The 13,045-nt window shown below is 66.1% G+C and overlaps 3 protein-coding genes across 3 annotated transcripts; 2 read left to right on the top strand and 1 right to left on the bottom strand.

Moving 5' to 3' along the window:
* Positions 1-1,481: 1,481 nt before the first annotated feature.
* Positions 1,482-2,222, top strand: EMIHUDRAFT_365212 (hypothetical protein; the record flags this gene model as incomplete). Its single annotated transcript, XM_005783183.1, has 1 exon — positions 1,482-2,222. A coding segment is annotated over exon 1 (476 nt), but the record flags the coding sequence as incomplete, so codon positions are not given.
* A 3,605-nt stretch (positions 2,223-5,827) lies between these two features.
* EMIHUDRAFT_365211 (carnitine O-acyltransferase) lies at positions 5,828-6,720 on the bottom strand. The gene is made up of 4 exons (XM_005783182.1): positions 6,698-6,720; positions 6,562-6,627; positions 6,349-6,479; positions 5,828-6,270 (listed from the first exon to the last, which is right to left on the bottom strand). The coding sequence occupies exons 1-4, from the start codon at positions 6,706-6,708 to the stop codon at positions 5,954-5,956; spliced, it is 525 nt and encodes a 174-aa protein (XP_005783239.1). The 5' UTR covers positions 6,709-6,720; the 3' UTR covers positions 5,828-5,953.
* A 3,149-nt stretch (positions 6,721-9,869) lies between these two features.
* On the top strand, positions 9,870-13,008 carry EMIHUDRAFT_113071 (hypothetical protein; the record flags this gene model as incomplete). Its single annotated transcript, XM_005783181.1, has 2 exons — positions 9,870-11,131; positions 11,865-13,008. The coding sequence occupies 2 exons, from the start codon at positions 9,870-9,872 to the stop codon at positions 13,006-13,008; spliced, it is 2,406 nt and encodes an 801-aa protein (XP_005783238.1).
* Between the last annotated feature and the right edge of the window lie 37 nt (positions 13,009-13,045).

Below are 13,045 nucleotides of genomic sequence, written 5' to 3'. Positions count from 1 at the left end.
AGATTCTTCTTTTTGAGAGGCTCGAGGTACGCGCTCTCTCTATGGCCTCGCGCCCCCGGAGCTCGCAGAGGACCCGACCCTCGCCGAGGCGCTGGGCACCGTCCCCCCGGACCGGCCCGTCCTCAAGGAGCGCAACGCGCTGCGCGCCGAGCGCAACCCCGCCCCCGCACTCCCCGTCGCGCGCAGAGGAGAAGAACCTCTCTGACAAGGGCAAGGCCCCCGCGCGCCCCAAGGAGTCCAAGGAGCAGAAGGCGCCCCCTCTCAACATCAAAATGGGCAAAAACGGGGTGATTTCGGTCATCCGTTAAAATATCTGAAGATCTGACCGGGGGATTCTCCCCAAACCTTGCTCAGCTGATCCAGCCTGGGGGGAAGGCCAGCCCTGGGCAAAGAAACCAGCACCTCATCAGTCTTCCCTGAGCGTCACAGCTCGGTGATCGCGCCGGCCGGACACCACTGTAACGTCCGTTCCGGGCATTTGAACGCGACCTTCGGGGGCAAAGACATGGGCTCTATGGCTCAGACTGGACTCCTCTTGGTCCCTTCTGATGCCCTAGGCCACACCTGGGCCTTACCTGGGGCTCTAGGGGGCGGGGGCGGTTTGCCCCCCGAAACTGGCATGGGGGACCTTAACGTTATCAAAAGACACAATCATCTCCGTTCTCCGATCTTGCGAGCCAACGGCAACGCGTTCTCGAGACGCATCGGAGCCCGCGCCGAGCTGCGCGCCGAGCGCGCACATGCCATCCGTCATGATCGCATCGATCGGCCTCCTCGAAAGCACCGCAGCCCCCTAGGATTGGGACGCCGTCCGACGCCCCCCCTCCTAGAGCCGCTTTTTGTGCGGCCCGAGCTCCGTCTTGGACGCCTTCTTGTAGCAGCTCGCGCCGCCGACGGGCAGCGTCGAGAGGATGGGGCCCTTGAAGAGCTTGCAGCGGGACGCTTGCCTTTGACGGTGTACTCGAACCCTGCGCGGGCCAAAGCGCGGTGTGCTGCGACCAAGAGGAAGGAGCTGAGGTGGGGGGGCGGGTGGGTGGGTGTGTGGGGGGGGGGGGGGGGGGGAGGCGCGCCGGTGCAGCCGCGGCTGAAGCGACCCCCGTGGCACCCCAATAGCCCGAGCTCGATACCCCAAAGCTCGTCAAAGTTGCCCTTGTTCTGTTCGTCCGTGCGGCACACGCCTGTAGCGGGGCGCGCGTGGTGGCGAGGCTAGGACATATCGTTGCTTGTGCGGAGCGTGAAGGGGACCGGATCGGCAGCAGCGCGGGCGGCAAAGGCCGGAGAGGCCGGAGAGCCGTCCGACGGAGGCCGGTCGTGCATCGGCGCGTCGGCCGTAGGGGCCGTGGGGGGGGGCGGCATCCATCGCTGCGGGTCGCTGCGGGCCGACGATTGTGGACTGATCGATCGTCGGCGGGCGGTGTTCAGCTGGGACGTTCTACGGTTAAACAGTGAGCGTCGGCGCGGACACCAGAGACTTATAAGGGTAGATATAAACAACCCAAAATACATACGCGCGCGCCGCGGAGACGAGATAACCTGCGATAACCCCGGACCACTGGAATCTGGATAGCGGGCACAGCAAGTCCAAAAAAAGTCCCGAGGAAGCAAGTGGAAGGCTGGAAGACCTCGCCACAGCTTGCCCCCTCCCCGCCCTCGCGCTCGGGCCTCGCTCCACACCCAGGAAAAGCTCAACCACAACTCTGGACTGACACGCTCGCGCCACGCGTCCCTCTCCTCACAACGCAATGATTCCGCCACCCGGAGGGTTCGCCACCAACCTTCAGCTCTTCAAGAGCCTCCTTCTCAACCTGTCGGCCACGGCTCCACTGCTGCGCCTCGTCCCGCCCTCGCTGCTGGCCCGCGCGAGAGCGAGCGGCCGCGAGCGGCTGTGCAATGCGACCGTCGACTTCAACGTGGAGCACAACCTGGTGCTTCCGGGCGGCCGGGACGCTCAAGGCGCCCGTCCCGGCATCTGCCCCGACCGCGTCACGTCAGCCGACGGCACGCCGTACCTTGTTCGCCTCAAAAACGCCGGCGCCTTCCTCCACAGCGATGTCGCTGTCGAGTACTCTCGTCCAAACATAGAGCACCTCGCTCGCTCGGGCCACTTCACGCCGCAGGAACTCAGCAAGCTGGTGTACATCCCGCCACTGCCGTGGACGTACGCGCCCGGCGCGGCGCACACGCGCGACGTGCGCATTCTCGTCACCTTCTCCTCTGACGTCGGGGACCCGCGCCGGCGGCAGCTTGTGGCGCAGCTGCGGGAGCAGGGTATCAACGTCACGTGGGCGACGGGGCTGCCGCCGAGCAGCGCCGCGATGCGGGCACTGCTGGATCGAACACGAATCCTGCTGAACGTCCACCAGACCCCGCACCACCACACGCTCGAGGAGTTCCGCCTGCTGCCCGCCCTCTCCCGCGGCGTGGTGGTCGTTTCAGAGGCGGTCCCTCTCCGCGAGGCGGTTCCGTACGGCGACCAGCTGCTCTTCGCGCCATACGAGCAGCTCGTTGAGAGCGTGCGAGCGGCAGACCGGGATTACGACCAGATCTTTGAGCGCATCCACGGCGCGGCCGCGCCCACGCGCGCGCTCTTGCAGAAGATGCGAGAAGACGCCCGCGTCGACCTGGCGGCACGGCTGCAGGCGCTGCAGCGGCGGTGCGCACGTAGGCCCGACCGGCGGTTGCAAGGGGTGGCGGTAGGGTCTCATCCAGCTATCAGTTCCACGCCGCGGATGGATCGGTGCGCCCACAGGCCCGATGGCCACTTGCAATCGGCGGCGGCGCCGGCGACGGCACATGTGGGAACCTCGCCGGGCCTCGAAACACAGCCGGACCTGAGACTCCCGCCGTCGGTCTTTCCCGCCACACCCTCGTATGACAGACTCTTGGCTTCGCGCTACTTCTCGAGCGCCACGCTGGTGCGACAACATCCGATCAACTGCAGTGGCGTCGACTTGCTCGTCGTGCCCGCCCCGCTGCGCGGGCAGGGGCTCGGCTCGACCCTGCACGTATGGTCGCAGCACCTACGCAACGCGTGGGATGCGGGGCGCGTGGCTGTGCTCTCGAGCGACGTGATGCAGTCCGGCTGGCAGTGGGCCGAGGGCGTGCCAGGTTGCAACCAGAGCCGCGGCTTCGAATGCCTCTTTCTACCCCTCAGCTCTCCCGCGTGTGTCCGCCTCGCGCGGGAGCACCCTCGTGCTCCAGCTGTGGTGTGGGAGTCAGAGGGCAGTCCCAGGAGACCGTCCAGCCAGCAGTGGCCACTTGATCTGGAGGCACTGCGATACCTGCTGCGGCCCAGTCCGTGGTTTCGTTCGTGGCTATCGGCACGCTACGCCGAGTTCTGGGGAGGGGTGGCGGCGGGAGACGAGAGCGGGAGGCGGATTGATCGCGAGTCGCTCTTCTCCGTTCACATTCGCTGGGGCGACAAGATGATCGAGGCGGGTCTGAAGCCGGTCTCCACCTACGTCGAGAGCGTGCTGCGCGTCGTGACGGAGCAGCGCATCGCGAACCCGCTGGTCTTCCTCAGCTCTGAGGACGGGTCGGCGGTCGAGTTGTTTGAGCAGGCTGCCGGGCGGTACGGGCTCCGCATCGTCTCCTTTGCATACGACCGGCCTCGGATGAACTGTGGCGGCATCAACCTGACAAGCACCCTCGGGCTTCAAGGGAAGGGCGTCGAGCAGTTTCGGCCGCCGGGGGCGAGCTACCTCGAGCGGTGGAAGCAAACCCATCACCAGGGCGTCTGCCCGCACCTGCTGAACTACGCCCGGGAGCACGACGTCCCGCTGGGCCCAATCTCGCTGTTGAATCTGTACCTCGCCTTGGAGAGCAAGTACGTTGTCTGCGATACGGCGTCCAACTGGTGCCGGCTGCTCCACGAGCTCGCGGACGAGGTCGCCGTAATGATCCCGTTGCGCGTTGGGCCGCGCTGAATTACAGAGCCTGAAAAACCAAACAGGGGCGTGCCGACGATCTGACAAAATATCTCTGAGAGATGAAGAGCTGAAGAGCTTGTCTCTGTGTGTCCGGTGCACACCTCCAAGCTCCATGCACACACTAGTCACCCTCATCCCTCTCCATGTGAGCGTACGCGTACTGGGCTGGGTTTTTAGGCATTGTGGGGTTGGCACTCCCATCGACCCTCATGACCTCCTGCGGTCTCTGAGATGGACACCAGTGGGTGTGGGACCACAGCCAGGATACACTCGAAGGCTGGGTAAGCAGTAGAGGTCGATACTCGACGCGTCCCACATGGTCTGTGTCGCTGTCGGCACGCTGTCGACAGGACGTCGAGCGACACCGGTGGCAGTGCCACCCAGGAGTGGTCGGGCGGTCTCCCGTCATGAAAGAGCCACCATGTGATCCGTATGATGATTCCTGACAACCGACTCAGTCAACTTTCGTCACAGTTCCCGCTCTGAGAGGAGCTGCGGGTCAGTTCGACAGCTGGAGCTGTGTCGCCGGCGTGCGGCGGCCTGCCTCCGGAGGTGCCTCTGAGGTGGACATTTCTTGGTCACCGTGAGAGAACGCGTTCGAATTTTAACTCCGGAACTTCAACTCTGCACGCGCACCGGCCAGGGCTACAATAGTGCCAGTGAGGCGAAGGCGCGAGTCGGAAGGCCGCGACCGTGATTTGGTCCCTCCATTTTCCTACAATCGCTGTGAACCCAGCCACGTAAAAGTGTTGTGGTGCGCACTGCACCGCGGCCTCTGCTACTAGTGCTTACGCCGCGCGCGCCCTCACACCGAATACACACACAAAAACCGACTCGGTGCAAATAAAAAGAGGGTGTCACCGCCGCTGCTCGTCGTCCTCGACGCCGAGCAGCCACTTCGCCTTACTCAGCGCGAGAAACCCCACCGCATTCGTTGGGAAGGCCTTTAGCACGGTGACGTCCGCGCCGCGGAAGAAGCCGCGCAGAGCGCCGTGCTCGCGCAGCACGGCGCGGGTGTGGAAGAGGACGCCGCCGCTCTCGGTCGCCATGAGCCGCGAGCGCACCACGTCGACCGGCGAGAGCAGGAGGTTGAAGAGGACGCCCGTTGCTCCGCCGCAGAGCAGGCGTGCCAAGGCGGGGCTGATGGGGCTGCCTTCGCGGCTGATGCGCTCTCGCACGTTTACGTCGAGGCACTCGTGCAGCAGGAAGAAGACGCCGTTGCCGGGGAGGTTGCGGACCGCGGTGAGCGATACGCCGCGCCAAGCATTCCGCGCCGTCGTTGGCGGCGGCGGCGGCGGACTTTCGCCGCCGTAGGATGTCTGCAGCTGCGTCCGCCACACATCGAGAGGATTCTGCAGGACCGTGAGCGACACGCCTGATCCAAAGCCAGCGCCGAAGACGCCAGTGTAGAAACTGCGCCACTCGGCGCCGGAACCAGTGGCCAGGCGCGGGCGTTCCGGCCGCAGCGCACTGTAGGTGCCGAAGAGCAGCGTGCTCGATGGCAGAGAGATGAGAATCTGAGGCGTCAGTCCCTTCCAGAGCGCCAGCACGCCTTCGGTGCGCACTGTGTGGGTCAGGCAGTGCCACGCCGAGCGGAACCGCGCCTGGGAGGTGGTCTGAAGCCTCGTGCGGATGACGTCGAAAGGAACTCCGATGCCGGCCCACGCGAATGCAGGAGCGGCGCTGGCTGCCCACAATCGGCCGGTGCGACCCGGTGCGGGCGGAGCTGTTGAAGCCGCCGACAGATCCCCCTAACACACGCGGTTTGCTTCGGCGTCGGTGGGAGTACCCCAACTTCACCATCGAGTGTTTTCTTTTTTAGTTTCCCATAAGTAAGGTAGGTTGGAAGGTAGGTAGGTAGGGGCAGGGCAGGGGCCGGCCAGGTTTTTGCAGAATTTCATCATGAGGCCCACCCAAGCAAAAATAAAATACACCTGATCTCACAGTAGAGAGGTGTCAGTTATTATTATTATTAAATACCACAAACGAGCAACATCCTCGCGTGCCAATGAGCAATGTCTGCGTCAAGAGTCGACGTGCAGCACGTCCCGCATCTCGCGCATCGCGGCGACCATGCAGTCGGCGAAGCCGGTCGAGTCGCGCTGGTACGTCATGATCTGGCCGCCGCAGCCGTCGGCACGGATCACGTACCCGACGGCGAAGCAGTCGGGGTGGAAAGGCCCGAAACCGCCGTTTGCGAGGGCGGGCGAGGAGAGGGTCGAGGTGGAGATGACAATCTTCGAGAGGCGGCGGTACGCCTCCGACTCGAAGAGGGGCGGCGCGAGCCCTCGCTCCGCCGCCATCCGCTGCAACACCCACAAGTGGCGGTCCATCCCGGCGCCTACGTAGACAGACAGCCGAGTCGGCGCAAGGGGTGCACTCCCCTCGCGCAGAGATCCGTACCCGTGCCGGCGCGCGCCGATGAGCGCGTCGCGGCTCACGCGCGAGTGGTTGCGCACCGCGGCGCGCATCGCCGCGGCGCGCGCCGACGGCGTCGCCGCCGGGTCGGTGAAGGCGTCGGTGAAGGCGCGCGACTCTGGCGTGGCAGACCTGGGGGGGGGGGGGGGGGGCATGCCCTGGACGTGTCATGGGGACATTTCGTGGGCGCGGCGCGACTGCTGGCGGTGCGCGCCGGATCGTCTCTGTGCGGCCGTGCTTGAAGGCGGCGGTGGAGGCGGACTCGTAAGTCGAGACGGTCCTGGCGAGTCACAGCGGGTTGAGATCAATCGGTGGCTCATGCATGCATCGGGGCCGTGCGTCGAGACGACCGGCCACTCATCTTAGCCATCGCGAGCTGGAAGGACATCTGCATCATCCCGTCGGGGGAGACGCCGCCCTTCTTGAGCGCCGCCGTAGTGAAGGCGTCCGTCATCACCTGCAGCGGCGGCGGGCGGAGGTCCAGCCGGCGACGTCCCGAGGCCTCGCAGGGTCTGCGAGCCGTGACGAGAAGAGGGAGGAGGAGCAAGGGGCGAGGGCAGAGGGGGGGGGGGGGGCGGGTGGAGGCGTAGCGGAGGCTCGCCGTCGCGAGGACCGGCTGCATCTCGGCTGCATCTCGGCTGCATCTCGGCTGCATCTCGGCTGCATCTCGGCTGCATCTCGGCTGCATCTCGGCTGCACCTCGGCTGCATCTCAGCTGCTAGTTGGAGGCGCGCCGTCGCGAGGTCTGTGCCGGCGATGGTCGCATCGAAGCGGCGGCCAGCCTCCTCCACCGCCGCGGCGAGCGGCGGCGGCAGCTCAAAATCGAGCCTGCGCGGCGGCGCGGCGGGCGGCGCCGGCGTGTCCGTCGGCAGCGCCGTCGAAGCGTCGAACATCTCGTTGGCGAGGCGCAGGACCTGGTGCAGCGAGTCGCCTCTGCTGTGCAGTGTGGTCCATCATGCAGCGCCATCTCGCTGGCGGGGGGACCGAGACGCCGTCGCCCCACGAGTGCTCAAAGTTGATGGCCGCCTTTGCGTTCTCGGTCACCACGAGCTGGAAGGACTTGTCGAACCAGCGGTCGATCCCGCGCCTGTAGGACACGGCGTGGACGTGTCGTGGACGTGTCGTCGGACTCGTCGAGTCAGCCGTCGATCCCGCGCCCGTGCAGCATCGCGCGGTTCACCTCGCCCAGCTCCTCTGGCGACGACCTGTGCGGAAGCGGCGAGCAGCGCCCCTCACTCGCTCGACGAGGTGCGGTCCGACGGCGGCAGCGGCGGGCGAGAGTGGCGGCGAAGGTATGGGCGAGAGGTGAGAGGATGAGGGCGAGAGGGTGAGGGTGAGAGGATGAGGGTGAGAGGTGAGGGTGAGAGGGTGAGAGTGAGAGGTGAGAGGTGAGAGGTGGAGGTGCGAAGGTTTGCGGCGCGTGTCACCCGTCCAAGCAGACAGCGAAGAGCGCCTAGGGGCCGTGTCCAGAGAAGGGTGAGGGGAAGGGGGCAGAGGGAGAGGTGCACAGGAGGTGTCCGAGCAGGCGGCTACAGGCGCCTCGTCGATCTGCTTGAGCGAGGCTGCGTTGGCGGGCGCGGCGGCGCACAGCTGCTCGCGGAGCGCCGCCCACTCGCCTGTTCTCGCGCACCGGGGGGTGAAGAGTCGGAGGCTCGCCAGCGCTGCAGGTCGCCGCCGGCCGACTCGCGCCTCGCGGCAGGGAGGTGAGGTGCCCCACGCCCGCCGATCCGCCTCTTGCGTCGGCGGGCGAAGCCAGGATCGCCTCGAAGGCGCCCTGCAGCTGCGAGGGTGGCACCTGCAGGAAGGTTCCGAGAGGGTTCCGAGAGGCTTCGCGGAAGGGTCGTGGGAGGGGCCCCTGCAGCAGCGAGGGTGGGGCGCCGGCTCTCCGGCGGGCGTGAGGAGGTCGACTGCCCAGAAGGCGCCTACCGGGTCCGGAGGCCGGCGTGAGGCGGCGAGGGCGAGAGAGGGAAGGCGCGTCTGGCCGGCCGCGTCTCTCTGCGCTGCGCCGCTCCGCTCCTCGGCACTCCGCACGAGGACGTGCGTTGAGAGTGTCTAGCAGGCGTCGAAGGAGGTGGTGGAAGGAGGTGGAAGGAAGGAGGTGGACGGAAGAGTCTCGGCGAGGCGTCTGCTCTCCTCCCCGCTGCACGACCACGTGCCGCGAGTCGCTGCACGTCGAGAGCTCGTCGAGCTCTGGCCGAGGCAGCCTCGTCGAGCGGAACAGGTTCGCGTACCTGCAGGCAAATTAATCAATCAATTAATGATTGGCGCCTCCTCGCCGACCGGCGTGCGAACCACGCGTCCAGCGGAGGGAGGGGGCGTGCGCACTGCGACATGTCGAGCGCGTACGCTCCCGTGGCGGCAGCGCCGTAGAATGCGACGCTTCGCGGCATCAGCCGCACTGCTTCGCGCCAGAGCGGCGTCTGCGACACCTTTGGCTTTGTGTGGAAGACGTCCGGCTCGAGCACGCCCGCCTGTCGACCGGTCCTCTCCGTGTGAAGTATCGCCTCTCCGTGTGCGCCGCGTCCGGATCGAGCGCTTCTCCCGCCTCGAGCGTCAGCAGGAAGCGGCCGGCCGCGTGGCACAGCCGCGCCGCGCGGTTGGCCTGCGACGGGCGGGCCGCCTCGTCCTCGAAGGTGAGCTGCGGGTTGTAGTTGAGCAGCAGCGGCGCGCGGTCGCGCAAATACATGTCGAACCATGGCGCCGAGATGTACGACGTGTACTGCCGCTCGCTCGACGCGAGCAGCTCGGCCTGCAGCGCCGGACCCTCTGCGCCGGCAAAGGCAGACGCGCCGCGCCGCGCGAGCAGGTGCTCGTCGTCCGACACGAGCGGCTCCGCAAAGTACAGAAACTTGGAGAGCGTATCCGACAGCGCCGGGACCGGCATCTTGGGCAGCGAGTCCTGGAAGTGGTCCGTCGGGATGCGGGACTCGTGCAGCAACGTCGCGGCGCCGCGGACCGGCCCGCCGATGCGCAGCGCCCGCAGTGCGTGCCGACGGCCGGATTGCATGCAAGAGAAGAGAGGCAGGAGAGAGGCTGCTGCAGAGTGCTCACCGAGTGCTCACCGCTCTCGTCTAAGATACCCGGCGACCTTTTTTATCAAAGCGTTGGTGTCTTATCCGAGCCTGACTGTTGTTCATCTTTCTACATACATACAGCCTTCTGTTGTTCATCTTTCTACATACATACAAAGCCTTCGATGAAAAAGATGTATGGTTCTTGCACTTGTGCAAGATTGGGCGTCTTCTGCCGCAGTCCCTTTGATGGGAGGCCCCAGGCAGGGTGGGGGCCACCTCGAACCCCCGGCCAGGGATTCGAGCGGAGGGTGCCCCGGATTCATCTATCCGTTGGGCCCCGGCACCTATTTTAGAACTGATCACTTTGCGCAGCAACCGTCGGCCGCCGCTTTTTAGCTGGACGGCGGTACGCTGCGCTGTCGCTCTGTCGTGCACGCTCTCGTGCCTCGTTGTTGTGACACGGGAGTAGAGTCGAGAGGTAGCCCTCGACGAGACGACCGGCGCCGCGATGCCAGACCTCACTGCCGCCGAGCTCAGCATTCCGGCCGAGCAGCACCCCGATCCCGCAAAGCCACTGGTGATACCCGTCGACTCAACAGTGGTAGGCTCTACCCTGCGCTTCATTCCGTGGTCTGTGGTGGGCAATCCGGCCCTCCTCCAGCTGCCCCCTCCTCCTCCGGGGATGCAACCGTCGTGGGTCCAGATTCCGCAGTGGGTCGCCATCAGTGCGCTGCTTCCCTTCAGTGAGCCCGAGCCCGCTGTGGCCACCCACTTTGACAGGCTCAGCGTCTTGCGGCTGGCCGTATTGGCCGCGGCTTGGCGCCGCATCCTCGGTGCCTTGTCCGACCTCGGCGTTTTCAGCACGGTGCACGTGGATGAGGATGCGTTCCGTACGGTGTGCATCCAGGCTCTGCACTCCCGCCAAATCCCGGTGCCCGAGCTCTATCTGCAGTGGGGCGATTTGGGGTACTCTGAGGCTATCGTGCCCTTGGGACCAGCGCCATCTGCAGAAGCGAAGGCCGTCGACTTCTTGCAGTACGCGACGGTCGGGGCTCTTTGCGACCCTACGGCCGACGTCCCGTTCGCAGCCCTGTCTGACATGACCCGCTGCTTGGGGCCCGTCTTCACGGCGGCGGCGCGCGTCGATCCCATGGGGAGCGCCGTCGTGGGGGCTGCATCGCTCGCCGCCGCCGCTGGTCACATCACTCCGCGAGCGAGCGATGGGCATCCCGCCCTGCTCTCTCGGCATGTGCTCAGCATGCTGAAGACTACCCGCTCGAGTTTCCCGGCCTGCCTGAGGACCAACTCTTTTCAGAACTACTCTGCGGAGGTTGAGACTCGCGCCGAGTATGTGGGCGGGACCGCCGTGGCGCGCGACCGAGTGGCCGAGCAGCGTTGCTCGCGCGCTATTGCAGCCAAGGCGCCGACGCTCGACTCCCTGCTCCGTGCGCTGCCTCGGCCAACACCCCCGTCGGTCGTTTATGAAGCCTACCGGCAGCTCGTCTCGCTCTACTTTCCGACGGATCGGCGCCCTATGGACCTGCTCCTGACTGATCTGGATGCTCAGCTTCACGCGCGGCTGCCCACCTACCAACACGCGCTGACCAACGGCAAGCCGTTCGCTTCGATCCTGGCGGGGTTGCGCAAGCTTCACGAATCGCTCGAGCCCTCGAGGAAGGCGCCAGTCATGACTTCGACAGGCGACTCCGAGGACTCGGCGTTGGGCAAGTTCGACCCCCACGAGTCGGCGGTCGAGACCGCCCTGTTGCGGTGCGCTGAGGTCACGACCGGGCCCGAGCGAGGGGCGGCCAGCGCGCGGCGACTCGGAGGCGGCGACCTCCCCGCCAGCCGCGTGCTCCGCGCTCGCGCAAGTGGACCTACCTCAGGCGGCGGGCGAGCTACCGCTGTGGTGCGTGCAGGCGGCGATGTCGACTACCGGCGTCGTGCTGGCCGTCGTCGCCTGTGCAGCTCAACCGCTCCTCCTCGCCCACGCCCACGGGATGCAGATCTTCGGCGCGGAGCTAAACGGGACAAGGCAAAACACAGTTGCACAGATACATGCCGGCGGCGCGACTCCCCCCCGCAGATCGCCCTCAGTGGGGGAGACCGCGACACCGGTGACGGAGCGCAGTTGGGAGTGTCTTCGGCTCACGCCAGGGCGCTCGTTGCTCCTCCGTCTCTTTGTATCTTCCATACTGCGTTTATCAGAAGACGTATGGTTCTTGCACTTGTGCAAGATTGGGCGTCTTCTGCCGCAGTCCCTTTGATGGGAGGCCCCAGGGTGGGGGCCACCTCGAACCCCCAGCCAGGGTTTCGAGCGGAGGGTGCCCCGGATTCATCTATCCGTTGGGCCCCGGCACCTATTTTAGAACTGATCACTTTGCGCAGCAACCGTCGGCCGCCGCTTTTTAGCTGGACGGCGGTACGCTGCGCCGTCGCTCTGTCGTGCACGCTCTCGTGCCTCGTTGTTGTGACCCACCCTGTCCCACCCGTGTGTGATCAGTGTCTACGGAGGGAGTGTCTTCGGCTCACGCCAGGGCGCTCGTTGCTCCTCCGTCTCTTTGTATCTTCCATACTGCGTTTATCAGAAGACCGCGTCCACCCATACTGCTGTGAAGCAGCGCCGCCGGCGCGAGAGTGGTAGCCTCTCGGCGCTGCTGCAGCCGTCGCAGCCGTGGGTGTCCGCGGCGTTCGCGGCCGTCAGCGCACCGCTGCCCGAGTGTGGCTTGGACGCAGATGGCGCCGCGCCGCCAGCGCTGCTGCCGCCGCCGCCGCCGCCGGGCCAGCCTGCGCTGACCGACGCGGTGGTGCTGCGCGTGTGGTCAACGGAGGGGCAATGCGAGGGGATGACGCGCCAGAGCGGCGGGACAGAGCGATGCCGGGTGCATCGCAATAGCCCGTACGCAGTCGCGGCACCGCTGCGCCGCGGCGAGCGGTACTGCGGCCACCATCACCCCGACAAGTTCACCGGGGTGCAGTGCGCAGGGCAGCGCAAGCACGGCAAGGGCCGATGCCGAGTGTGGAGCGGTTGCTGCTATGCCGATGCCGCCCCGCTCCGTCGCGGCAGCCCCTACTGCCACCACCACCGCGTGCGCTGCGTGGGGCTGACGCAGTCCGGCGCGCGCTGCACCGTGACGAGCTCCTCCGAGAACGTGCACGCGCAGCCGCTGCGCGACGGCGAGCTGCACTGCGCACACCATCAGCCCGCGGCGCCATCGTCGCTTGCTCCATCGGCGCCCTGTCCACGCGCCGCGGTCAGCGATCGGGCCATCGTGCTCGGTAGCGGCGAAGATTTCGAGGGCCCGGACGGGCCGCTGCCGCCATCCATCGCGATCGTTGAAAGCGAGGCCAGGCTAGAGCAGGGCAACTGCCTTACGCAGCTACTCCGACGCTTCCCTGCACTTCACTACACCTCGATCAAGTACAGTGACCCCACACTCCCCCACTTGTGGGTGCTCCCGCTCGAGGGGCAAACGGCACAAACGGGCCGGCTCGCGGACTTCATGGTGAGCTTAGGGCTCACTGTGAGAGAGCAAGACCTTGACTACGAGAGCTCCGATGACGATGCAGCCAGCGATGTCGACAGCGCGCGTTGCGATGAGCCGCTGGACCCTGACGTAGAGGCGGAGTTGCCCGATTATTTTTAATAGGCATTGCGGCTAGAATGAATATTCGGTCGCCCCG

Source organism: Emiliania huxleyi, assembly GCF_000372725.1.
Source record: "Emiliania huxleyi CCMP1516 chromosome Unknown EMIHUscaffold_181, whole genome shotgun sequence".
In the NCBI taxonomy this organism is placed as follows: Eukaryota; Haptophyta; order Isochrysidales; family Noelaerhabdaceae; genus Emiliania; species Emiliania huxleyi.
The sequence above is the reverse complement of the archived record's forward strand: the minus strand, read 5'-3'. Positions and strand labels throughout refer to the sequence as shown.

Excerpts from the sequence above, each read along its gene's own strand:
- EMIHUDRAFT_365211 (XM_005783182.1), bottom strand. Across the intron at positions 6,480-6,561 it reads GGCCGCACAGAGACGATCCG|GTCTGCCACGCCAGAGTCGC; the intron begins GCGCGCACCGCC and ends CCCCCCCCCCAG. Across the intron at positions 6,271-6,348 it reads GAGCCGCGACGCGCTCATCG|GCGCCGGGATGGACCGCCAC; the intron begins GCGCGCGCCGGC and ends CTGTCTACGTAG.